The following is a 27,988-nucleotide window of genomic DNA, read 5'->3' on the forward strand; positions in this document are numbered from 1 at the left end:
TAAGAAGATAACAACATGTGGAAAGTTTACAAGCATACAAGCAAACTGATTTTTTTCCTTGAAAGATTAAAGCATAAATTTCTCCCCATCTTCTCCCTCTCCCACTCTTCCAAATTGCTCTATGATTGCATTACTGCAGGGGTCATTAGGATAGTAACTTTCTCTATTAAAAAGAAAAAGAGTACATAATACATTGTTTCTTAACATGAGTGATGGTAGTTACTCAGGTGTTCGCTTTATAATTATTTGCTAAACTGAATATGTATGCTTTATGTATTTTCCTATGTGTGTACTCACACACACAATGGAGATGAAATGGCATATAAGAAAGTGATGGGATAGAATTTGTTGTTGTTCAGTCACTTAAGTTGTATCTGACTCTGTGACCCCATGGACTGCAGCACACCAGGCTTCCCTGTCTTTCACTATCTCCCAGAGTTTGCTCAGACTCATGTCCGTTGAGTCTGATGCTAGATAGACTAGTACAAACCAAATATAAGCCTAGGTTGGATATATATATAGCAAAGCAAACTGCTTAAAATTCCAAATTGAAAGGAATATGAAAGCAATAAACCCTGATTTTGAACAAAAGATGAAAATTATTCCAACTACTCCAGACTGGCTATCTCCATGTCACAAACTGAGTGGCTAGAGTGGGGCAAATTATGGAACTTTTCTTCTTCTCTGCATGGATACGACCTGCACTGGAGTCACTGTGGGACAAAATCTTCCCATGTCATCTTCCGTTTGCTTAACATCAGGCATGAAGAGCTTCTCTCAATGACTGAACTCTTTAATAGACCACAGTGAGCCAAGCCACTTTGCACAGAGGTCACTGCCCCATCTCCTCCAGCCCTCTTCATTAACATTCCTGCCACTTGTGCATGATTTCAGAGATAGCTGCCATGGTTTACTGAATGCTATCAGAGACGAAGTTAAGAATGAGAAGTCTTTATTACTAACGAGCAGCTTTTGGTTTTTCAGCGTCGACTGGGAGATGCAGCAAAGAAAGCAATCAGCAAGCTTCAGGTCAGGACCATCAAGAAGGGTGACAAGGTAACAGCCTCTTTTCTTTTTGTTGTTGCTATTGGTCAGTTGCTAGAGTCATGTCTGACTGTTTGCGACCCAGTGGACTGCAGCATGCCAGGCTTCCCTGTCCTTCACTGTCTCCCGGAGTTTGCTCAAACTCATGACCACTGAGTTGGTGGTGATGCTGTCCAACCAGATCATCCTCTGCTGCCCCCTTTTCCTCCTGCCCTCAATCTTTCCCAGCATCAGGGTCTTTTCCAAAGAGTTGGCTCTTTGCATCAGGTGGCCGAAGTATTGGAGGTTCCATTTCAGCATCAGTTCTTCCAATGAATATTCAGAGTTCATTTCCTTTGGGACTGATTTGTTTGATCTTCTTGCAGTCCAAGGGACTCTCAAGAGTATTCCCCAACCCCACAGTTCAGAAGCATCAGTTCTTTGGTGCTCAGCCTTCTTTAAGGTCCAACTCTCACATCTGTACATGACTGCTGGAAAAACCATAGCTTTGGCTATATGGACCTTTGTTGGCAAAGTCTTTTCTTTTTGGTGAGGAGCTATTTACAGCTTCTGAGTTTCCTAGCAACCAATGTAGATAAGAAGATGAGGAAGGGAAATACATGCTAATTGTTTTCCTATAAGCATCTGTTATTATGCCCAACATTATTAAATATAAGTTAAGGCAGTTTGTAAAATGCATGCAATGGAACCATAAAGTCTTTGGAGAAAAAAATATGAGAAATTAAAAAGTAAATTTAGGAAAAGTAGATAAAACTAGGATGAAATAGTACACAGGTTCATTACCTGAAGTTAAAAACAGACATGGGTCCAAAATTTAGGTTGGGGCTTTCTGGCAGCCAGTACAAAGGAGAAAATATTCAATATTCAAACGAATCTGAGTACCTTATTCCAGTGTCCCACTTGATAAAAATGAAATGCCTGTTCCTGGAATTATGACTTAAGAACATTTTTCTATGAATCTTTGCACTAAAAGCTTTTTAGGTGCTAAGTGATGTATTCCACTTAAGTCTGCAGTTAATGCTGATGGCTCAGTGGTAAAGAATCTAATGCTAATGCAGGAGACGTGGGCTCAGTCCCTGGGTCAGGAAGATCCTCTGGAGAAGGAAATGGCAACTCACTTCAGTATTCTTGCCTGGAGAATTCCATGAACAGAGGAGCCTGGCGGGCTACAGTCCTTGGGGTCACAAAGAGTCGGACACGATTTAGCAACTAAACAACAATTTAAAAAATGCAAGAAGCATATTTAGTCCCCCTAAAACCGAGTTTCCAGAACCCCAAAGTTATGACAGCAGAACTCATTCCAGTACAGTCATTCTAGAACTCTCTAGCTGTAGAATGATGACATAAAGCCCAAAGCAGAAGCATATCCTAGGGAAGGATCACAATGCAAGCTGGTCTGGGCCCACAGACCTCTAAAGACCTCTGTTCTCCCCAGGAGAATTTTTCCCCCCAGGAGAAATTTTAGAGCAGTGGATTGCAGTCCATGAATGTGGGGCTCCTTGAGCCACTGTAAGAGATTCACAGCTCTACTTGTATTTGAGGTGTTGTCTCTAGTGTGAATAATTGATTTGTCTCACTAATTAGGTGCTACTGGTTTTCAGCTATATAAAAATACCTTTGAGCCAAAATTCATTTTAAAAGCATCACTAAATTTAAAGCATATTTTTTCAGTACTTTTTTTCCTCCTCAAACAGAATAATAAAAGAACAAGGACTGTTACGTAAGTAATGTATTACAGGGTGTTGAAAGAGATTTAAGTATTTGAAAAGAAAGCTGGAACCACTATTTTAGAGTTGTATACATTAGATTCCTGAGGAATGATATATTAAATATCATTTTGATGAGTCTCCATGAATAGCATTTCTCTCATCCTTGAGACTTTGCTATGTCACCTCTGATTATAATAAGTAGCATGATTAGTAATGGTACATTAAAAAACGATTTCCTTGTCAAAGCTCTTGCCGTGGAACCAGGAAACAAAAAATGGAGGTTGGAAGGACTAGAAACTAAACCAGTGCATAATAAATTATGGATTAAGACAGCCAGCGTCGAGAGAGTCGAAAGCCCTGCTCCAGGCAAGCTCTCCTTTGGCTTGTTACTTGTGTGTTTACAGAAGTTGAAGCTCGCAAAGCAGGCTCATCTGTGCTTTCTGTGTTGCAGGAAACGGAGCCCGACTTTGACAACTGTGCCGTTTGTATTGAGGGGTACAAGCCCAATGATATCGTCCGGATCTTGCCGTGCCGGTGAGTGGCTAGCTTCCTGCTTCTGACTGGGGCCTCTCTGGTTCCGACCTGCTTGGCCTAGCCCTGCAAGGTCAGTCTGCCCAAACACTGCTGGGGTTCAGGAAGAAACAACCAGCACTCTTGATTCCTTTCGTATAACCTTTCTCCTTGGAAACATTCTGTCTTGTGAAATTAGCACTGTTTTCCCATTCTCTTCATACCAAACTAAGGCTCTGTGACCTAGAACCTCATGATGCGCAGTTGGACCATGTAGCTCCAAGTTCAAGTTTAACACAGACCTGTAATACTCAAAATCATCCCCCTTTTACAAGTGCTGTTTTAATTAAAATAATAAACTCTTAAAATGTCTTCTGGATGATCATGAAGGGATCAGCAACAAGAATATAGTCAGGAGTGGGCAGGAAGCCAAAGGCAGATTTCATTTTCCTTGATTTTTTGTTGACAAGAAGAGAATGTGACAGTAACCCCCAAACTTCTAGGATCTAGGATAGAAAGTCAACAGGTATAGTTGGAAAACTGCCTGGTTGATTCTCATAGAACTCTAGTCCTTCTCTAGATTCCTTTTCTACAATTCAAATTAAATAAATTTAAATACTTCGATAAAATATCTCAAAGTTGCTTAAAGCTTCTTTAGTGTTTTTGCATCTACACAAGTATCCTAAAACTATAAATTAAATTCTGCCTTAGAGAAATATTCTTCTCTTAGAAATCCTGCCTTTAAAAATTCTCAGAGTATTTAAGTAACTAAAGTAGAAAACAGACACCACCAAGATATAAAACAATTCATTTGGTCATAAAACAATGCAATGCTAAGAACTATTTATTAGAAACACAAAAGAAATCATGCCTTAGAGGAATGAGCTTAATAATCCCAAAATGACAGAGAAGTGACAAAAAGGGACAAGATACTCAAATAGACTCACGCACTCCAAGGGGAGTGAATGGGCTTGAAATGCTCTCACGCAAATTGATCGGTAGGAAAACAGGCCTGCGGAAAGAGCACTCTGGTGGCCCCAGCTGAAGCCTTCAAGCGGGATTCGCTTTCCTTAGAGATGCTTGACCATCTCTAGAACAGGTCATAAACTGGAATACATCAATACCTGGCAGTATCCTTCATATGAGGGTACTATAGATAAGTTCTCTCTCTAGACATTATACTTGGTATTTGTTTGGTGATTTCTTGAAACGCTGGCCAAGAATGGTGATAAGTGAACTGCAGAGAGCCTCTCCAGATAGAATCATTCCTCTCTGCAGTCTTTTATTAGGAGTTTTATAAAGCCTCCTAGCTATAGGCAAGCAAAGTACTTGCTTTTACTTTCCTTTGGAGATAGCTTAGCGCCCTGTGAGGCTCCTACTAATAAAAATATCCAAAGCTAAAATTAAAGGTCAGTGTCATCTTTTCCCTGAATATCCAAAGAACTTTACAAATGTAATTAAAAAAATCTGTTTTAAGGACATCTTTAGGCTTACTTTAGCTCCATCATTCATATTGTATAAAACAGCTTGTTCACTGAGGGCTCTTTCATGAGTGTATTTCCTGTGACTGCATATAATTGCTAGAGGCTGCATAATATCTAGGTCATAGATTTACCATCCTCCTGTTGTAGCCCATTTGGCTGATTTCAGTTTTTAATTATGACACATTACATTGCTTTAGCAGTATTTAGATGGCTGTAGTATACTTTTCCAGATCTCCTTTTATAGTATTTTTTTGGAAATAGTAACCAAGACAAAAATAGCACTTTAATATTTGTCACACACATAAAAATCTTTAGGAACTTTTATTTTATTTACGCTAGCCCTCGCCCCAGCACATTCATGGTGGCTCACAGGGTAAAGAATCTGCCTGCAAGGCGGGAGGCCCGAGTTCAATCCCTCGGTCGGGAAGATCCCCTGCAGAAGGAAATGGCAACCCACTCCAGTACTCTTGCCTAGAAAATTCCATGGATGGAAGAGCTTGGTGGGCTACAGTCCATGGGGTCGCAAAGAGTCAGACACAACTGAGCGACTTCAGTTCCTTTCTTTCCCTTTCTTGCCCCAGGTCAGTTCAGTTTGGCCTCAGGCTCCTCTTTATTGTGTCATTTGTTTCTCAGTTCATTCCTTGATTCTGTCTGCTTCAGGTTCCTCACTGTCCATCTGTCTTTATTCCTTCCTGTGGGTCCTGCTTTAAATAACAAAAAAACGCCGGTTATAGTTAGTGTTTGATCTTAGATGAGCCACCCAGTCCTACTCTTTGAAGAGCTCCTCCAGTTTTTCCATGCGGCTTTTAAAATCAAGATATTTTTATGCCTGTTGCTGGTCTCTGCCAGACAGTTTGCACTAATGGATGTTATCAAACAAATGCACTGGCATTTGCTTTTTGCTAGATAATTTCCTCTGGGGCATTATTAAGCTCTTGCTCCTGTGAACCTCGTAGACTCTCTTCCCCATTATTTCCAGGCTGACTCATCCACAGAATTCTTTGCATCTCCTTGGAATAAAAACTGTTTCAAAAAATGTTCCAGCATATTGTCTCTCTTCTCTCACCCTCCTTATTGTGGGCTCCCAATTCCTGACATGCTGGGCGCCTCTCTTCTCTATGGTTACCACGCAGGGAGTCTTTCCAAATCACGCATCACTTGCACCGTGATTTTTGCAAGCTCATCCTCTTGACTGTGTCTCTTTTAAAGGCACTTGCACAATTAGGATGAATTAATAAATGATTCTTCCTCTTAGTCATGGTGATTGTTCAAGTTAAATTGTGCACATCTTCATGGACCACTTCTTGTTCATTCTAAGTAGGGTCCTTCTCTAGCACTTGAAGGCAAGCCTATCCATGGGGTGAGCCTAGACACACACATTTAATGTGAGGGAGGGACCCGCAGCCGCACACAGAACACCTCAGGTCTAACTTTTGAGGTTTGGAGTCGATCCACTAAGATAGTTTCCAAGGAACTCCGGTTTTGCTGTAGCATACCTAGGCCAAAGCATACAATTCACTATATTTTTAGGCTGGCTTTTGTGACTCAGGTTTGAACTTGCAGTTATGATATTTGGCCACAAAAGAGATCTTACTGAAGTTCTGTTGCCTTCTCTTGTCCAGAGAATAAGCTGGGCTTTCTGAGTCTTCCGTGGCTTTTATCCTTTGGTGTCTGCACTGTCCTTCAATGATTATTCATCTCAATCTATTTAACTACCCAATTTCAAATGCAGTGTGTCAGAAAGAGCATGATCTCCTTGGGCAGAGAAAAAGTCTCTGTTTGCCATTTTTTAAAAAACAAAGCAGAATTTCCCTTCTGGTCCAGTGGTGAAGACTCCACCCTTCCAGTGCAGCGGGCTCGGCTTAAAGCCCTGGTGAGGGAACTAAGATCCCAAATAGGGCAAGGCCAAAAAAAAAAAAAAAAAGATTGAAAATAAAAAAATAAAAACAAAGCAATGTACGTATCCTTTCTCTAAGTTGCCTATACAGTCCTTTCCTATTTCGATTTTATTGATAAAGCGTTGTCACTAACTTGGGGACATATTAGTTTCATCTACTGTCTTTCCTTTTGTTTGCAAACTCTGCCCTACAATTCAGGAAAAATTATAAAGCTCCTTGGCAACAAGCAGACCCTTGCCATATTCTTTTTAGTAACTAAATGCTTTATTTGAAACAACAAACATTTCTTTTGTAGCAACTGTTCACCAGGAATAGTGTGAGGTACCAGAAATGAAAAGATAGATGGCATGGTCCCTGCTTGATAGGGAGTCAGGCTCGTGAGAGAGAGGTGGGGATTTAACTAACTGGTCACAGCACAGAGGATCATATACACAACAATAATAGCAAAACAAATTAAAACTCTGGAGGAACTAGTACCAGGCACAGGAAGTTAAGAAAGGCTCTGTAGGTTTAAAGGGGCTTCCCTGATGGCGCAGTCAGTAAAGAATCCACCTACAATGCAGGAGACATGGGTTCAGTCCCTGGGTTGGGAAGACCCCCTGGAGGAGGCAATGGCAACCCACTCCAGTGTTCTCGCCTGAAGAATCCCACGGACAGAGGAGACTGGTGGGCTATATAGTCCATAGGGTTGCAAAGAGTCAGACACGACTCGGCACAGCACAGCACAGAAACAAATGAGATGTCTTCATATTTTCTAACCATGGTTGTTTTGCCCATTACATCCTCATTTTAGAAGATTTGTCAAAGGATAAACATTTAATCATCTGTGTAACTTCCTCATACAGGGATCCACTGCTAACACTTTTATCATTTCCTTTTATTTCCTATGCCTGTTTTGTGCAAGTTTGAGATACTGCTGTCAACAGCAATTAATATCCTGCTCTTTTTTTAATTTTTACTTTTACTTTATTTTGCTTTACAATACTGTATTGGCTTTGCCATACATTGACATGAATCAGCCATGGGTGTACATGAGTTCCCAATCCTGAACTCCCCTCCCACCTCCCATCCCATATCATTTCTCTGGATCATCCCCGTGCACCAGCCCCAAGCATCCTGTATCCTGTGTCAAACACAGACTGGCGATTCGTTTCTTACCTGATAGTATACATGTTTCAATGCCATTCTCCCAAATCATCCCACCCTCTCCCTCTCCTGCAGAGTCCAAAAGTCCATTCTATACATCTGTGTCTCTTTTGCTGTCTCGCATACAGGGTTATCATGACCATCTTTCTAAATTCCATATATATGTGTTAGTATACTGTATTGGTGTTTTTCTTTCTGGCTTACTTCATTCTGTATAATAGGCTCCCGTTTCATCCACCTCATTAGAATGGATTCAAATGTATTCTTTTTCATGGCTGCGTAATACTCCATTGTGTATATGTATCCTGCTCTTTTAAGGCTTCCCTTGTGGCTCAGCTGGTAAAGAATCCACCTGCAATGTGGAAGACCTGGGTTTGATCCCTGGGTTGGGACGATCCCCTGGAGAAGGAAAAGGCTACCCACTCCAGTATCCTGGCCTGGAGAATTCCATGGGCTGAATAGTCTGTGGGGTTGCAAAAAGGTGGACTAGACTGAGCGACTTTCACTTTCACTTTCTCTATTATTCTGCTGTTTTCACTGAGCATTGAAAGAATTTGCTAGAAATAGTACTAAGTTATTTGTGGCTCATTTTGACCTTCCAACTCCATAGGCAGAAGCTGATCAAAATCTAAGTTGAATAAATCAACCAAAGACCCTGAGATGTTGACTCTTACTCCTCAAGAATAAGGGCCACTTTTTGGACCCATCAGAATTGTCCACTGAGGTAAAACTGGAGTGTGTCCTAACTCCCTTCATCTCATTTCTTAGTAACCCATCGATGAGCTATTCACGTCTCGTCATCCCAGCCCCTGAGAGAGAAAAGCAGTTTAGCCTAGACAGACAATAGAGTTTGTCTGAATAATAATGGCCCGTGGAGGCAGTGTGTCTTGCTGGCTTATTATTGTCACAGTTGGATTACAAATAAAATCCTCTAAAACCCAAGTTAATATCTTAGATAGCTGCACCTCAAGCATTTAACCAGTTCGTACACAAAATGTACTTACCGATTGCCTCTTGTAGTTACGGTTTGCAGATGGTGCTTCCTGGAGGCTTCTGTAGGAGGCGCTGTTGTCAATAGTGCCGGCGCTTTTTCTAGGGTCTTTGTGTGTATTTTGGAGCCAGGGAACGAGGTCAGTGAGCGGCTCTGCAGGCCCATGGCTTGTTGGACTCCTCACTCTTCACGATAGGATTGTTTTGTGCTGAACAAGCTCACCCGTCAGAGATTTCTGGGTGTGTATGTGTGCCTGTGGTAAAATATACGTAGCATACAATTGATCATTTTAGCCATTTTTTAAATGAGATTTATTTATTTTAAAATAAATAAAAGGGAGGATAATTATGGATATAAATAAAAAGAAGGATACTTGGAGGATAATTGTTTTAAATGTTATGTTGGTTTCTGCCAAATATCAACATGAATCAGCCATGCTGCTGCTGCTGCTAGGTCGCTTCAGTCGTGTCCGACTCTGTGTGACCCCATAGATGGCAGTCCACCAGGCTCTGCCGTCCCTTGGATTCTAGGTATACCTATATCACCTCCCTCTTGAACCTCCCCCACCATTTTAACCATTTTTAAGTTTATATTTCAGTGGATTACAGCACAGCCATCAGCACATTCATCCCCAGAAGAACTTCATCTTTCCAAACTGAAAGTCTGCAGCCATTAAACATTAATAACATTATTAACTCTCCATTCCCCCAGTCTGGAGTTGTGTGTGTGTGTGTTTTAATTTAGGCTTGATTTTTATTAAAAGAACACAATGTCAATGGACGAATTAGATTTTGACTCAAGAATCTAATTTAAGTGGCTTAGCCAAAAATTGATTTTTATATATTCAATTCAAAAATGGATGGTGAATGTTAATTCTGCGTATTTCTAGTATTGTTATTAGTGCTATTTGTTGTGGTTTAGTTGCTCAATTGTGTCCGACTCTCTGTGACCCCGTGGAATGTAGTCCGCCAGGCTCCTCTCTCCATGGGATTCTCCAGGCGAGAATACTGGGGTGGGTTGCTATTTCCTTCTCCATAGGATCTTCTCAACCCAGGGATTGAATTTGTGTCTCCTGCATTGGCAGGCAAATTCTTTACCACTGAGCCACCTGGGAAGCCCCATTATTACTATTATTACAATACTAATATGATGCTTCTGTTATCGTTATTATTAGAACTGTTACTGTTCCTCTTACTATTACTGACATCGTTACCACCATCCATTCTTCTCTGGCTTTCTGCAATAGCCTTCTCCCTGATCTCCCTACTTCTACTCCTGCCCCTTAATCATTCATTCTGATGTCTGTTTTTGATTATCCAGCTAGATTAACTGGACCTTGGGTACTTTTTTAGTGAGTACAAATTTAAACTCATTAAGTGTATCAGAAGTATGACTTAAAAATGATGCTGAAATATAACTCTGCCTTCTGTTTCTCTCAGAAGGATTTCTGTAACAAAGTAGATTCACAGAAAATTAAGAAGGTGCACTATCTCATATTCGCTTTTTACAAGAGAATTGAGTTAACTAGTGCAATTGCCACTGATTTTTTCAGGAATTACTGTAAGAAGCAATCTTAGGAATTTTGCCATTGTAGCTCTTGCTAGGATTTCCAACTCTGGTTTCATCGTGAGGACTTGCCAGAGCAGTTCACACATGTAATACCTGCCCTTTTCCTGAGCGGGAGAATGCTTTTATGCTGTGGATAAAAAATTGTGCTGTTTTCCAGATTTTTTTTTTTCCTATGTTTTGTTGATAGAAAGCCAACAGCCAAATCTGTAGTCCATCCCATAGCCAAAAGGGATTTTTTAGCTTCATCCCTGACTCTGTTTTATGTTTGTATTCTTATTTTTCTTTGTTCTGCTTTTTTTTTTTTTTTGGCATCCCTTTGGATATCTGCATCTCTCCAGTCACCTTAAGTCTTTTCTACAATAAACATTTTCCATGTGTTTAAAACTTTATCAGTGTCACTTTTCATTGATATATAATATCCCCTGTGCTGTAATTTGACTGTTTTTGGACAGTTATGTCGTTTCCTCCTCCATACCCAGGTACTTTTTTTGCTGTTACAAATAAGGCTGTGATAAATAGCCATGTGTGTGTGGACCTTAGTTACACTTTAGACCATTTCTTTGTTTCTAAGCTTACAAATTCAAATTGCCTGGTTGCTTTCCAGAAAGTGGTCCTCAAGGAATGTTCCAGTCAGTCAAAGATAAGAATACTCCAAGTAATAAATATCCTAGAATTGTCAGAATATAACACACATGTTGGACTTCCCAGGTGGCTCAGTGGTAAAGAACTCGCCTGCCAGTGCAGGAGACACAGGTTCAATCCCTGGGTCGGGAATGTCCCCTGGAGTAGGAAATGGAACCCACTTTGATATTCTTGCCTCAAAATTCCATGAACAGAGAAGCCTAGTGGGCTACAGTCCATGGCGCCACAAAGGCCTGGACATGACTGAGCACCTAAGCACACACACACACACACATACACACACAGAGACACACGCACATACATACACACACACATACACATACACACACATACATACACACACATACACACATACACACACACACACACAACACGCCCACGTCAAGATAATGGTGGAGAGATAGGCCAGTCCAGATCACTTAGGACCTGAATGCCTGGCTGAGGAGCCAGGGTTATAGCCAGCTTCTGAGGTACCTGCTGAGGAGTCCAATTTGTGTTTCATAAACAGCACACTGGCAGCATGTGGAGTGAGGCTTAAAGGGATCTGACTAGGGTCAGAGGAACCGATTAGAAGACTATGGCAAAGTCAAAGCAAGAAGTGCTGGAGGCCTGACTGGCCTGTTGGATTTGGACGTGTAGGGAGAAGGATCTAGTCTAGTCAGAGGAGGTAAACCCAGCCTGAGTCAGCCATTTGGAATACTTGAAAATAGCTGCCCCTGTCAGATGGTGACTGATAGATACATCTGTATTTGTTTGTGTTTAAAACCTGCTCGTATCTTTCCATTTGGATTCTAAACAATAGAAAAAAAAATCCAACAGCTAGCTCTCTACTACTCAAATACTGTAACAGAAGAAACATTTAAGAACCAAAACAGATTTAAACAGATTTTGTTTCTCACTAAAAAAAAAAAAAAAAAAACACTTGAGGACCAGCATTGGCTTATCTTTTTTAAAGTTTTCTTTTGAGTTACTTATCCCACAACAATCCCATAACTGGGCCATTTAGGCAGAGTTCCATTTTGGATAGACAGTCGTTAGATTCTGTGTGTAAATGCTGCACTACTCTTTCTCTTTCTCATTTCTTTGCTTTAGAAATGAGCCTAATTTTCTATTGTATCTGTGTAAGAGATCTCTTAAGTAATTCAGAACAAAGAGTATATCATACCATTTCCTTTTTTTCTTTTTCTTTGAAACTTAAGTCTACAGTTTTACAAAGATCAGAATATAACTAACAGTACTGGTGTTAAAAGAGATGAAATGGAGATTTAAACACAATAATACACCAGGCTAAAAGGAGCAAACAGAATAAATGGTTGTTGTTAAAGTAGAAAACAAATTAATAGAGAAGGAGCAATAAAGCTTATATGTGCAAATCAGGGCAATAGATACACAATGTGCAAAGAAATTTCTCATGACATTCCAGCCTCTGAGTCAGAGAAATACTGAAAGGGGTAGGCCTGGAGATTTGGAAAAAGAATTTTTGAAGGCTGTTGAAAAGTCAAGGCCTAGATTTGGTCTTCTAACTCAGTGAATTCTCGGAAGGTCTGTTACATACCGCATGTCTACAGTCGGCAAGAGGCTTATACTTCATCTTTGTCCATCTACCAAACAACCAGCTGCTTTCCTTTCTCAGTTAATGTGACTGACATATGTATATTTTTAACATGGATCTAATCCTTGACTCCTCAGATAGTAAATTCATTAACTCTTGTCTCTAAGGACATGTGGTATCATCCTTTACAAGAGAAACAGCTCTGGGAGAGATCTAGTAAAAAGGTATATGGCACAGACTCCCCTGGTGGTCCAGTGGCTAAGACTTCAAGCTTTACCACTAAAGGGCCCAGGTTCAGTCCCTGGTAGGGGAACTAGATCCCACATGCCACACAATAAGACCCAGCACAGCCAAGTAGATAAATAAATAATTTTTTTTAAAAAAGATGCATGACACACAGAAGAGGGATCCACTTGTAAAGCCTTCTGAACAAACATGAATCCTAAGGCTCCCAGAGTGACTTGCCGACTAAAGGACCACCATCCTTAAATTCAAATTAGTAAAATTTACAGAGCTAATGTAGGTGAAAGCACCATGCCTGCATGACGAGTGTGTGACTAGCAGTGGCTTGCATCTGATGGGCCTCTCTCTCTGCTTTTTTACTGTGTCCCAGAGAGTTTCCTTGTTCTTGTTGGATGCTTCTAACCAAATGCACCTGGACAGCTCATAGCCTCCCCTGCCTCCCCTGAAATTCTGATGTGGGACTCAGATCTTGGGTTCTTTAATGACATCCTAAGGCAACATAACAGTTGGGACTCTGAACTTGGGGCTCTCATTCACTGTCCCTGCCAGGCACAACATGGTCATAACACAGAACATAATATAAAGAAGAATTATAACTTGATGTAGACATGAGTGGAAACCATAATTACTGAAAACTAACCAAAACTAACCAAACTTGGATCACAGCTTTGTCTAACTCAATGGAACTATGAGCCATGCCGTGTAGGGCCACCCAAGACAGATGGGTCATGGTGGAGAGTGGTCACAAAATGTGGTCCACTGGAGAAGGGAATGGCAAACCACTTCAGTATTCTTGCCTTAAGAATGAACAGTATGAAAAGGCAAAAAGATAGGACACTGAAAGATAAACTCCCCAGGTCAGTAGGTACCCAATATACTACTGGAGAAGGGTGGAGAAATAGCTCCAGAAAGAGAAAGAGTGGAGCCAAAGTGAAACAATACACAGTTGTGGATGAGACTGGTGAGGGGAGTAAAGTCCGATGCTGTAAAGAGCAATATTGCATAGGAACCTGGAATGTTAGGCCCATGAATCAAGGCAAATTGGAAGTGATCAAACAGGAGATGGCAAGAGTGAACATTGACATTTTAGGAATCAGCGAACTAAAATGGACCAGAATGGGCAAATTTAATTCAGAAGACCATTATATCTACTACTGTGGGCAAGAATCCCTTAGAAGAAATGGAGTGGCCCTTATAGTCAACAAGAGTCCGAAATGCAGTCCTTGGGTGCAGTCTCAAAAACAACAGAATGATCTCTGTTCATGTCCAAGGCAAACCATTCAATATCACAATAATCCAAGTCTATGCCCCAGACACTAATGCCAAAGAAGCTGAAATTGAACAGTTCTATGAAAACATACAAGACCTTCTAGAACTAACACCCAAAAAAGATGTCTTTTTTATCAGAGGGGACTGGAATGCAAAAGTAGGAAGTCAAGAGATACCTGGAGTAATAGGCAAATTTGGCTTTGGAGTACAAAATGAAGCAGGGCAAAGGCTAACAGAATTTTGCCAAGAAAATGCACTGGTCATAGCAAACACCCTCTTCCAACAAAACAAGAGAAGACTCTACACATGGACATCACCAGATGGTCAATACCGAAATCAGATTGATTATATTCTTTGCACCCAAAGATGGAGAATTTCTATACAGTCAGCAAAAACAAGACCAGGAGCTGACTGAGATCATGAACTCCTTAATTGCAAACTTCAGACTTGAATTGAAGAAAGTAGGGAAAACCACTAGACCATTCAGGTATGACCTAAATTAAATCCCTTACAATTACAAGTAATTTAGTAATCCCTAAATTACTCCCTTACAGTGGAGTAACAAATAGATTCAAGGAATTAGATCTGACAGAGTACCTGAAGAACTATGAATGGAGGTTCATAACATTGTACAGGAAGCAGTGATCAAAGCCATCCCCAGGAAGAAGAAATGCAAAAAAGGCAAAATGGTTGTCAGAGGAGGCCTTGAAAATAGCTGAGAAAAGAAGAGAAGTGAAAGGCAAAGGAGAAAAGGGAAGATAGATCCCTCTGAACGCAGAGTACCAAAGAATAGCAAGGAGAGATAAGAAAGCCTTCCTAAGTGACCAGTGCAAAGAGACAGAGGAAAACAATAGAATAATAAAGACTAGAGATCTCTTCAAGAAAAGTAAAGATACCAAGGGAACATTTCTTGCAGAAATGGGCATAATAAAAGACAAACAGTGTGGAGCTAACAGAGGCAGAAGATGTTAAGAAGAGATGGCAAGAATACACAGAAGAACTGTACAAAAAAGATCTTCACGACCCGGATAACCACCATGGTGTGATCACTCACCTAGAGCCATACATCCTGGAGTGCAAAGTCTATTGGGCATTAGGAAGCATCACTATGAACAAAGCTAGTGGAGGTGATGGAATTCCAGCTGAACTATTACAAATCCTAAAAGATGATGCTGTGAAAGTGCTGCACTTGATATGCCAGCAAATTTGAAAAATTCAGCAGTGGCCACAGGACTGGAAAATGTCAGTTTTCATTCCAGTCCCAAAGAAAGGCAATGTGAAAGAATGTTCAAACTACTGCACAAATGTACATCTCACATGCTAGCAAAGTAATGCTCAAATTCTCCAAGTGAGACTTCAATAGTACATGAATGAAGAACTGCCAGATGTTCAAGCTTAGAAAAGGCAGAGGAACTAGAGATCAAGTTGCCAACTTCTGTTGGAGCATAGAAAAAGCAAGAAAATTCCAGAAAAACATCTACTTCTGCTTCATTGACTATGCTAAAGCCTTTGACTGTGTGTCACAACAAACTGTGGGAAATTCTTGAAGAGATGGGACTACCAGACCACCTGACCTGCCTCCTGAGAAATGTGTATGTGGGTCAAAAAGCAGCAGTTAGAACCGGACATAGAACAATGGAGTGGTTCCAAATTGAGAAAGGAGTACTTCAAGGCTGTATATTGTCACCTGACTTATATGACTTATATGCAGAATACATCATGGAATATGCTGGGCTGAATTCCAGCACAAGCTGGAATCAAGATTTCCAGGAGAAATATCAGTAACGTCAAATATGCAGATGACACCACCCTTATGGCAGAAAGCAAAGAGGAACTAAATAGCCTCTTGATGAAAGTGATAAAGGAGAGTGAAAAAGTTGGCTTAAAACTCAGCATTCAAAAACGAAGATCATGGCATCCGTCTCATCAGTTCTTGGCAAATAGATGGGGAAACGATGGAAACAGTGGCAGACTTTATTTTCTTGGGCTCCAGAATCAGTGCAGATGGTCACTGCAGCCATGAAATTAAAAGATGCTTGCTCCTTGGAAGAAAAACTATGACCAACCTAGACAACATATTAAAAAGCAGAGACATTCCTTTACCGACAAAGGTCTGTCTAGTCAAAGCTATGTCATGTAGTCCAGTAGTCCTGTCTGGATGTGAGAGTTGGACCATAAAGAAAGCTGAACACTGAAGAACTGATGCTTTTGAACTCTGGTGTTGGATAAAGCTCTTGAGAGTCCCTGGGACAGCAAGGAGATCAAATCAGTCAACTCTAGAGGAAACCAGTCCTGAATATTCATTGGAAGGACTGATGCTGAAGCTGAAGCTACACTACTTTGGCCACCTGATGCAAAGAACTGGCTCACTGGAAAATACCCTGATGCCAGGCAATTTGAAGGCAGGAAAAGGTGATGACAGAGGATGAGATGGTTGGATAGCATCACCGACTCGATAGACATGAGTCTGAGCAAGCTCCAGGAGTTGGTGATGGACAGGGAAGCCTGGCGTGCTGTAGTCCATGAGGTCAAAAAGTGTCAGACGTGACTGAGCGACTGAACTGAGACATGAATATCATTTTAATATTTGAAAACTTCAAAAATCACAAGTTTTTCCAAAGCATTAAAAATAAACACTAGCCCCTTAAGATTTCTAACCCCAGGGATCCATCTAATTTTAAGAATGAGTCAAAAGAACTGAATGTCTGTGTGAACAGGAGATTCCAAACTCTTTATGAGTTAAAAACAATTTACAAAACACTGTGATGTGATCAGGATTCCGACTCTGAGCCTTATAATTCGTGAAGTGGAAAACAAAGGGATGGTTTCTAGCCCGGCAGGAATGGCCTGTCCTGACTTTACCCTGCCATGCCTGTTCCATATGCTTGACTAGAAACAGATTTTTTTCCAAGTTCGTTTTTCTAAAAAAGTGATGTATGCTGGCTGATTTTCATAAGATTTCACTTACCCTTTCATGCTCACGTTACAACCTTGAAAGTTTTTTAAAAAGTATGAAATGGCAGAGAAAACATTCATTTCTTTGCTAATTGTAAGAAATTTTGAAAAGGGTGAAAAGTAAAAAGAAGAAAAATAATAATCTCACCATCCAGAAATAATCATTGCTAATATGAGTATATTTAATTTTTATAATATATGTGCATATATAAACATCCCACGTACGTTATTAAACATTATAGAATCAGGCCATTAATACAGCTTTTATTCTACTTTCTCTACTCTTGAGAAAGTGTAAGTAAATAAAGTAAATTAGTAAAGTTATAAAGTAAGCATTTTCCTATAACTTTAGAAATTATCTTAAAATATTTAGTGGTTGCATAATAGTCCATTATTGGGGTGTATTTAACTGCCCTCCCCACATTGTTCACCATTTAAACTGCCTCCAGTTTTCATCATTATAAAATCATGATGTTACTTGTTTATCTTTTTTTTCTATATTCATCCCTTAGTATATACTCCTAAAAGTTAACTTCCTGGGTCAAAAGTACTTTCCAAAGGATCTTAAGTTTTGTCTAACTGCTTTCCTGAAAAGTGGTTATGATTTATACCCCACACCAGCAGGATGTGCTTACACTAATGTTCTTTTGGAACCAAAAAGTGGTACCATTTTTAACCCTCTTTCTCATCTAATAGCCAAATACAAAGTAGCACTTAGTTTTAATTCATATGTCTTTGATTTCTCTGAGATATTGCCCTTGAGTAAACGGAGCTCTTCATGTATGATATCTGTCAACTGAAATAGTTTTCACAGTGTGAGAGTTGTGAGTTCAATTTTATTTGGGGCTTAATGAAGACCATAGCCCAGGAGACAGAAGGCTCTAGGGAGCAATGCTGAAGAGGTTGGGGAGGGAGGGGTCAGTGTGTGCATGTGATTTTGGTGAAGGGGGATACATGCAGTTAAGCACACCTTTTGGCAGAAGTTTGATGCTAGCCATGAAGAGAAGATGTCTCTGGTAATAATTTTAGTGCTTTTCTATATATGAGAAGATGCAAGGAATTGGGCCCATAAAATCTTCTCCTGAAAATATCAAACTATCTGATGACTTGTTTTGCCAGTTTTTCCCAGAACACAGAGTGCTTCATTCCTGATCTTTACCTCGACCTTCTTTTAAGGAAGTGTCGAAGGTTAGCAAGTGGCTACTGATGTCATTCTTGTGGAACCAGATAGCAAGAGGCAGTTTTTAGTTGGCATGTCTAATGTAAATATAAATCGTCATTGGTGGTAAGATGTTTCCTAGTTTTAGAGATGTTAAAGTGGAGAAGAAAATGACATGGCATAGAACTGATAAAATGTGATATTAGCTATTTTTAACACTTTGTTTTCATATTTTGGAAAATAGTGCTTTTTCTCATCTAAATATTTTTGGTCTTATGCTTGTAGATTAATAGAAAAAAGTTATAAAATTTATGAATTTTATCTCCCCTTCTTTTAATCTTTCTTTACCAAAAAAAAAGCATATAGTAAAACAACTGAGCAATTAAGTACAGTTTTCAGATTTCTCTGAAATTTATGTTGGTGTGGGCATCCCACTCATACTCATTATTTATGAAAAACATTATTTTAAAAACTCATTCTTTCAAGAACATAATTCTACATACTCTGCCAAATTAAAAGTTATATAGTGTGGTGGGAGTTTAAAATGGCACAAGTGCTCTGGGAATTTGTCAGTTTCTACTGAAGTTAAATATACACTATTCTCTAACCTAGCAATTTCACTGGTGGATATAATACCCTAGAGAAATGAATGCATACATTCACAGAAAGACTTGTACAAGAATGGTCATCATAGCAAATTTCATCGTAATAACCAAAAAATAACCCCAAGATCTAACAGCAGAAAAATCTATGGTTCAATCAAGGTTCATAAAGTAGAATATTACTTAGCAGTGAAAAGAAACAAATAATCGGATGTACATCAAAGCACAGATGAGTCTTAAAGCGTTATGTTGAACCAAAAAAGCCAGGCAAAAAAAATAGATACTTAAGTTAATAATTATTATACTTATGATTCCATTTAAATGAAATTCAATCACAGGCAAAACTAATCTTCAGTAACAGAAATTCTAATGATAGATTCATGGCAGGGAGTAGGTATTGTCTGGTCAGGAGAAGGAGGGGACTCTCTGAGGTGGCAGAAACAGTCTTTATCTTCATCTGGTAGTGTGTACATAAATGTATACCTACTTAAGAAATCATCCAGCGTACTTAAGATTTATGCATTTTACTGTATATTAAGCCTTCATTTAAAAGAGTGAAAGGGGAATTCCCTGGCTGCCCAGTGGTTAGGACTCCACTTCCATCACAGAGAGCACAGGTTCAGTCCCTGGTCAGGAAAAAAGCCACACGGCGCAGCCAAAATAAGAGGAAATAAAATAAAATAATAGAAGAGATTTTACAGTACCAAAGAAACCAGGCTGTGGACTTAAAAAAATTAACTTTGTCCATTAGTCAAAATTACATAAAATTTAAGTTCAGAGTTTGCTAATGTTGCTTTCTTATCATTTTTCTTGGATTACTTTGGATTTTTGTGTATAAACTGCCAAAAATTAGCCATCACTTCATCTAGGGGATTAAAAGAAAGAAACATGAAAGAGATGACAACATGGGTAAATGTCTGATGTGTTATTTTCTGTTGTTATTTTCAACAGAGCAAATGCTTCGGAAAGCAGTCTTGAACCATAATAACCTTGTTAAATATGGCATTCTGACTTCAAATGTCCTGGTCCCCAGTTATATCCGTCAACTAGACACTCGGGACGGATGCCAACCGGCTCTGCTGCCCCAGCCAAACAATATAATTAGACCAGGGTCAAGTTTTAAGCACAGAGCCTGCCTCTGCCAGAACCCAAAGCAATGAGACACACTGTAAGAGGCCAATCCTGCAATTCCCTCTGAATTGCATTCCCAAAGGACTGATTTCTTCAGTAGCAGGAGGATCTGATGTGGCTTCTTAGTTCTTTAAATTTTGTTGGTTTTTCTTTAATGCTGTTTAAACTCCAAACTATGGACAAATGGCTGAAATAAGTGGCCATTTATTATAATACTTTGGAAAACATTCTACTGTTTACAAAGGTCTTTTAGATATAATGTCTATTTTACATCTCACAACAGCCTATAATAGAGTTAGGGCAGGGACCGTTAATACCGATTTATTTGACTAAAAGAAAATCTTTACTCATGGGATCATAGGGTCCAGAGCACAACTAGGTTTCTGACTTCTAGGCCAGTACTCTTTCCAATGTACTGATACCACCGCAATGCTATCAACACCTTAACCCCTCCTCCCCCGGCCCCCAGGTAACTCTCCCATGCATTCAACTCTCTGAGGCTATGGTTTTGGCTGAAAGTCTGCCTCAGGAACCGCCATCTCACTCTAAGTAAGCCAAATGTCTGAGAACCCTAAGGAATCCAGATCAAATCTAGCCCAGCTTTAAGGAATTTGCTTTCTCCACAATGATTCCAAGCTTGTTATTGTGGGCCTAAAAACAGACTCGCTCTTTTTCACAGAAGGGCAGTGTTTGTGCTAGTGAGGTGAGCCATAATTTACTTTATTGCTTTATTTACTTTTTTGCATAATTTACTTTATTTCTTTTTTTATCCCTCTCCACCAGGTAAAACCGCTAGCATAGCAGATGAGCTCGCCAAAACAAGGCAATTCTGTTTATAACAACAGCCATAATATGGTTACTACTGGTTCTATGTGACTTTGAAAAGCATGCTACTGGTTACAAAGGTCTTTTGCATATATTTTCTACTTTGCATCCTACAACAACCTATAATAGAGTTAGGGTAGAGACCACTGGAGCTTCCCAAATGGTGTAGTGGTAAAGAATCTGGCTACCAACAACACAGGAGACACAAGAGCCTCGGGTGCAGTTTTGATCCCTGGGTCGGGAAGATCCCCTGGAGGAGGGCACGGCAACCCACTCCAGTATTCTTGCCTGAAAAAATTCTATAGAAAGAGGATCCTGGTGGGCTACAGTCCATGGCATCGCAGAGTCGTACACAACTGAGCACACACACACACACAGAGGGACCATTAAGGCTGTAATTTAAGGAAAACCTTAATTCATAGAGTCAAAGGTCCTAAGTCCTTTCCTTTTCTTCTTTCTGCCCCCCCCTTTTTTTAATGATTTTTATGTAACCTAAATAGGGGGAATCAGGGAAATGAATTTTTTCAAAATTGGCCCAAACATTTCAGACTAAGTCTAATAGCAGAATCACCCCCACAGAGAGGCACTGGGCTGGTTGGGTGGAATTTACAATAGGGAGAGGCTGGTGTCTGCTTACCTGGCCCCGTAATACTACGTGGTCACCACAGCAAGGGCTTTCTGTATAGGAGACATAGAAAGATGAGATACCATTGAAGAAAGTCACTTGATGACGAGACATTCGTGATCATAAGGAATGAGGGCAAGTCTGGCTCAAGTCCATGGTTATTTTCCTCGTTGTTCATGCCTCCTTCTGCTCAGCCCATCAAGATGATTTCAGAGCACTGATTTGAACTCAACCTTTCCAACTTTATTTTCTGTTCCTACTTTTTCTTCTCTTTTTTCATTGGAGTATAATTGTTTTGCAATGCTGTGTTAGTTTCTGCTTTGCAACAAAGTGAATTGGCTGTGTGTGTAGCTTTCAATCCTGCTGCATTTCTCATGTGTATCATGATACCACCGCTGTGTCTTTTCTCGTGGAAATTCTTTCTCCTTGGATTTTTTTTTTCTCCAATCTTTAGAGTTCTTCCCAGAATTCAAGAATTCTCCCTCCCTTGAATTCTGTGGCACTTTGGCTGGTATGTGTTTATCATCTGTCACTTTGCGTGTTATACTAACATCATTTAAAATACTGTCACTATTATCCACTGAGCACTAAGCATTTTACAAGCAAGTATAGAATCCTTAGAACAATCCCGTAAAGTACTAGTCAGGACAGGCTAAGATCTGCTGCAGTAACTATAACGACAAAATCTCCCAACTCTCAGTGGCTTAATACAATGAAGCTATCTTTCTTATGTGTTATGTATGTCAGCAAGGAGAGTCTGCTGATACAGGCTAACAAAGCCGTTTCCATCTTGAACAGTGCGCATTGACAGCTCAGTAATTAAATGCCATCGCCTGAAGTGAAATCTGTTACTTCTCATCATAATTTATTGACCAGAATTAGTCACATGGCCATAGCCCGTGAGCGCCTGTACTCTTCTTGTGTGCCTAAAGATGGAGAACCAGCAGATGGGATGAACAGGGTTCACGAGTGCCTCAGATAGGTACTATTATCATCCTCATTTTGTAAATGAAGAAGCTAAGGCTAGAAGAAGTTAAAGGGTTATTCCAAAATAGTAGCTTTGGAATAGTAGCTTTCTCCAAGATTAAAAATGAAATCTGCTTTGTCCCCAGGCCTGAGTTTGTAAGCTCTACAGAGTGTCAGTTGTACATCTTCCTATCAGCCTGTCAACTCTGTATTTAAAATACGTCACCAGGGCTTGCCTGGTGGCTCAGTAGTAAAGAATACACCTGCCAGTGCAAGAGACACGGGTTTGACCCCTGATCCAGGAAGATCCCACGTGCCGCGGAGCAACTAAGCCCACCCGTGCACCACTGCTGTTGAGCCTGTGCTCTAGAGCTCAGGAGCTGCAGCTGCTGAGCCCGCATGCCACAGCTGTTGAAGCCCCCTTGCCCTGGAGCCTGTGGTCCTCAACAAGAGGAGAAACCACAGTGAGAAGCTCACTCACCACAACTAGAGAAAAGCCCATGCAGCCACAAAGACCCAGCATAGTCATAAAGAAAGAAAGAAAGACTTAAAAATAAATAAACACCTTACCAATAGCAGGCATGCCTGATTCATCTAGCACCATGTTCTGCAGGAAGTACTACCACATAACTGTTACACATTAGTGGATTATCGTTCTGTGTTGATTTTCCTACTTTTTTTCCAGAACTCAGCATTCCCAGTAGTGAGTTCTAGTATCAGTTTTAGAATCTCTTTAACAATATGCAGAAACTCTCTTTTTCAGACTCTCTCATGTGTAATTAAGAAATCCACATTCCATACTACACTGTGCTAAAATGCCGCCACGTCAGAAAGGCTCTTTGCTCCGTAACAAGGTTGGAGATTAAACCCACTGGTTTGCATAGTACAGCACAGTAGAAAACACAGAAATTTCATGATACACTGAACGCTCGGGTTACTGGTCACTGGAACACAGGCATGGCATTTGGGCCAGACAAAGGTGATGCACAGAAGGAGTCAGTGATTTCCCTGTGTTTTTCAAAGCTATGGCAGTCAGGATTCTGCTGAAGTTCTCATTGAATTGACCTGATTTTAAGAGCATGGTTGGAGTAAAATCCTACTTTAGAAAATCAATGAGGGCACTTTAAATTTTCTTCCTCTGGGTAGGAATCAGGGACATTTCTCCTAAGCAATATTCATTACACTGTCTGGGCTCAGTTGACATTCTATAAGTGTCATCACCAGGGCAATTTGGTCTTTCTAACTGAGTGACCTCAATAAGGCCTGCGCCCAGATCCATAAATTGATGATCTTGAAATGAGATTTGCATGGGGGGAGCAGCCTGGCGTGATGTCCGACCAGACAGTCTGGGCAGAATATGGGCTCACCAACCCCATAAATGTCCTCATCAGGCCCCCAGAAGAAGGCAGGATTCTTTCATATTTTAAGAGTCCATAAAAATTAAGGAAAGTGCTTTGTAAGGTCTACTATAGATAACTCACTGGCAAGGAATAAGGACTCAATCACTGTTAGTTAAATAATGATACTTCAGCTTCCTAATTGCCAGGTAATGTGTTTTTGTCCTCTTTTCTGTTTAACAACTTATATTTATTTTCACTTTGAAGACATAAATCTAAACTGATCTAAACTGAAACCTTTTTTTAAACTAGATCAAGAAGGTTATGCATTTCAAAATTGATTTCACTCTGCCATATTGCCCTCACAATAGGTTCGATCAGTTTACATTCCCACCAAAGTATATAAGACTGTGTACACCATTGCCAATGTGAGCTATTATTGAATTTAAAAGTAAATGCCAGTTATGAATGAATAAGAATGATCCTGTATAATTTTCGTTTTTCTGATTTTAGTTAGGAAGTGTTTTTACAAGTGTTTTAACACATTTATCTGAAGTCTTAAAATGAGTTTGGGCAAAAAAATTAGCAAGAAGTATTTTTTACCAACAGAATAATTGCTATTAAAAATGTATCAGAACAGGAAAAATAGTTTTCAGGTTTTCTGGATATAAGATCAACATGCAGTCAATGGTTATCAATTCACTGGAATGACATTAGCTAATCACTGACAAAACTTGTCTCTCTCTTCCCCTTTTGACCCCCTTCACCCATTTCTCCGACTCCTCATCCCACACCAACCTGTCCCCTGTATCTATGAGCTTGTGTCTGTCTGTTTTTAGATTTCACATATGAGAGAGGTCATGTGGTATTTGTCTTTCCCTATCTGACTTATCCATTTAACAAAATGACTTCAAGGGTTAGTCATGTTGTCACAAATGGCAAGATTTCATCCTTTTTATGCTCAAATAATATTTCATTGTGTACGTATACACCACAGTTTCTTTATCCATTTATCTATCAGTGGTTGTCTCCGTGTTTGGCTATTGTAAATAATGCTGCAGCGACCATGGGGATGCGTATATTAGAGTTAGTATCTGCATTTTCTTTGGACAAATACATAGCAGAATTGCTGCCTCTTATGGTAGTTCTATTCTTAATTTTTTGAGGAACCTCCATACTGTTCTCCATAGCAGCTATAACTAGTTTTCTTTTCCACCAGCAGAGCATGATGTTTCTCTTTCTCTACATCTTCAATGATAGTTATTATTTGTTGTCTTTTTGATAATAGTCATTCTGATAGGTGTGAGATGATGTCTCATTTTTGTATTGATTTGCACTTTCCTGATGATTAAAAGTGCTGAATATATTTTCATATGCCTGTTGGCAATCTGGATGTCTTCTTTGGAAAAATGTCTATTCAGAGCTTCTGTCCATTCGTTAGTTGGACCGTTTGGGAGCTTTTTACTATTGAGTTGTATGAGCTCTTTATATACTTTGGATACTAGCTCCTTATTGGATACCTGATTTGCAAATATTTTCCCCTATTCAGAAAGTTTTCTTTTTATTTATTTATTTTTTGATGGTTTCCTTTGCTACGCAGAAGCTTTTTTATTTTTTATTTTTTTTAATTTTTATTTTTACTTTATTTTACTTTACAATACTGTATTGGTTTTGCCATACATTGACATGAATCCACCACGGGTGTACATGTGTTCCCAAACATAAACCCCCTTCCCACCTCCCTCCCCACAACATCCCTCTGGGTCATCCCTGTGCACCAGCCCCAAGCATCCTGTATCCTGCATCGGACATAGACTGGCGATTCGATTCTTACATGATAGTATACATGTTTCAATGCCATTCTCCCAAATCATCCCACCCTCTCCCTCTCCCTCTGAGTCCAAAAGTCCGCTATACACATCTGTGTCTTTTTTGCTGTCTTGCATACAGGGTCATCATTGCCATCTTTCTAAATTCCATATATATGTGTTAGTATACTGTATTGGTGTTTTTCTTTCTGGCTTACTTCTCTATTTTTTTAAGCCTCAGAAGCTTTTTTATTTGATGTAGTCCCACTTGTTTATTTTGGCTTTTGATGCTTTTGGCTTTGTTGTCAGATTTTAAAAACTTATCTCTAAGACCTGTTAACGAGCTTCTCGCTTACATTTTCTTCTATGAGTTTTAGGATTTCAGGTCTTACATTCAGATTTAATTCCTTTGAGTTCATTTTTATATCTGGTATAAGATAGTTGGAGTTTCATTCTTTTACATGAGACTGTCCAGTCTTCCCAACAGCATTTATTGAAGACACTGTCCTTTTTTCAACTGCATGTTCTTGATTCCTTTGTCATAAGTTAATTGGCCATATATATGTGGATTTATTCTGAGCTCTCTGTGCTGCTGTATTGACCTATGTGTCTATTTTTATGCCAGTGCCATACTTTTCTAATTACTGTATCTTTGTAATATAGTTTGAAGTCAGGCAATGTGATGCCTCCAGCTTTGTTCTCTCTCAGTGCTTCTTTTGGCTCATTGAGGGGGAATGGTGGCTTCCTGAGGATTTTAGGATTGTTTGTTCTATTTCTTTGAAAAATTTCATTGGAATTTTGATAGAGATTGCACTAAATCTGTAACTTGCTCTGGGTAATATGGACATTTAAACAATACTGACTCTTCCAGTCCATAAGCAAGGAATATCTTTCCGTTTATTTGTGCCTTCTTCAGGGTCTTTCAGTAGTGTCTTATAGTTTTCAATATGCTGTCTTTCATCTCCTTGGTTAAATTGATTCCTAAATATTTTATTCTCTTTGATGCAGTTGTAGACGGTATCATTTTCTTAATTTCTGTATCCAATAGTTTGTTATTCATGTATAGAAATGCAGCATATTTTTGAGCTTTGATTTTGTATCCTGCAACTTTACTGAATTCATGCATTCTGACAGTTTTTGAAGGAGTCTTTAGGGTGCTTTATATATAATATCATGTCATCTGCAAATAGTAACAGTATATTTCTTCCTTTCCAATTTAGATGTCTTCTTTTTCTTGTCTAAGTGCTCTGGTTAATACTTTCAATACTATGTTGAATAAAAGTGGCTAGAGGACATACTTTCAGCTTTTCACTGTTGAATGTGGCATTAGCTGTGAGTTTGTAATGGCCTTCATTATGTTGAGATACTTTCCCTCCATAACTGCTTTGTTAAGAGTTTTTCTCATAAATGTTGTATTTTGTCAGATGCTTCTTCTGCATTTATTGAGACAATTATTTGACATTTATCCTTCATTCTGTTATTGCATTTCTAGAAATGTATTCATTTCTTCTAGGTTATTCAATTTGTTGGCATATAATGTTTACAATATTTTCTTGTAATCACTTGTACTTCTGTGGTTATCAGTGGTAACATTACCTGCTACATTTTTTATTTTATTTCTTTGGGTTCTCTCTCTTTGTTGCTTTGTGAATCTAGCTAAGAACTTGTCAATTTAGTTTATCTTTTCAAAAACCAGCTCTTAGTTTCATTGATCTTCTCTGCTGTCTTTTTAACATTTGTTTCTGCTCTACTCTTTTATTATTTCTTTCCTTCTACTAATGTTTGAGCTTCATTTGCTGTTTGTGTTCTTTGTCTTTCTTTCGTAGTAAAAACCCTCTGTCGGGTTATAGCGAACTGTTACTTCAGAGTGTTGTCAATTAAAGGACATTCTCATAAAACATAGGAAACTGAATAACAGGCAACTTAAATTACTTGCCAGAGATCACAAAGCTCAGGAGGGGTCTTCAGTCCCTGAAACTGGAGCATATACTCAGCTGCTGCAGCATAAGTAAGAAAACAGAGTAGGCAGAAAAAGAAAAGAAACCAACTCTCCTTGGCAGAGTTTGGAGGAAAAGAGTGGGATGTTCGAGGAAGAGAAGGGACATCTGAGCTGTGACTTGCCTGAATTATGAGCAAGGTTTGCCATACCAGAATAAATTTTTTAATTGAGAAGGAAGTTGCAGAGTTAGTGTGAAAATGTGGGATAAACATGGGGGTGGGGCAGAAGATGTGACAAGGGCCGGACTGAGCAAGCCTTCTTGCGACTTTGTGTTGTAGGCAGTGGGGCAGCTGAAGCATTTCCAGTGTGGGGAGTGATATATTTGTATTTTAGAAAGCTCAGGCAGGAAAGAGAAACCAGACCACACTGGGAAGAGCCTCGGGAAAAGTGGATCTTTCTTTCTATGGAACTTCATGATAAGAATCTGAACATTTGTGCAGAGCTGCCAAATAACATTTACCAGATTTATTGGGCAGTGGAGAATGAGGGAGAACAGAACATTTCGAGACCAGTTTTACCATCTT

The 27,988-nt window shown here is 39.5% G+C and overlaps 1 protein-coding gene across 1 annotated transcript in view; it reads left to right on the forward strand.

Moving 5' to 3' along the window:
* RNF150 (ring finger protein 150) overlaps positions 1-27,988 on the forward strand; it is a 271,800-nt gene that overhangs the window by 183,785 nt on the left and 60,027 nt on the right. The window contains exons 3-4 of the mRNA XM_068990255.1: positions 985-1,056; positions 3,205-3,287. Coding sequence (XP_068846356.1) covers positions 985-1,056; positions 3,205-3,287 — 155 coding nt within the window. The remainder of the gene's footprint in view (positions 1-984; positions 1,057-3,204; positions 3,288-27,988) is intronic.

Source organism: Capricornis sumatraensis, chromosome 17 (assembly GCF_032405125.1).
Source record: "Capricornis sumatraensis isolate serow.1 chromosome 17, serow.2, whole genome shotgun sequence".
NCBI lineage: Eukaryota > Metazoa > Chordata > Mammalia > Artiodactyla > Bovidae > Capricornis > Capricornis sumatraensis.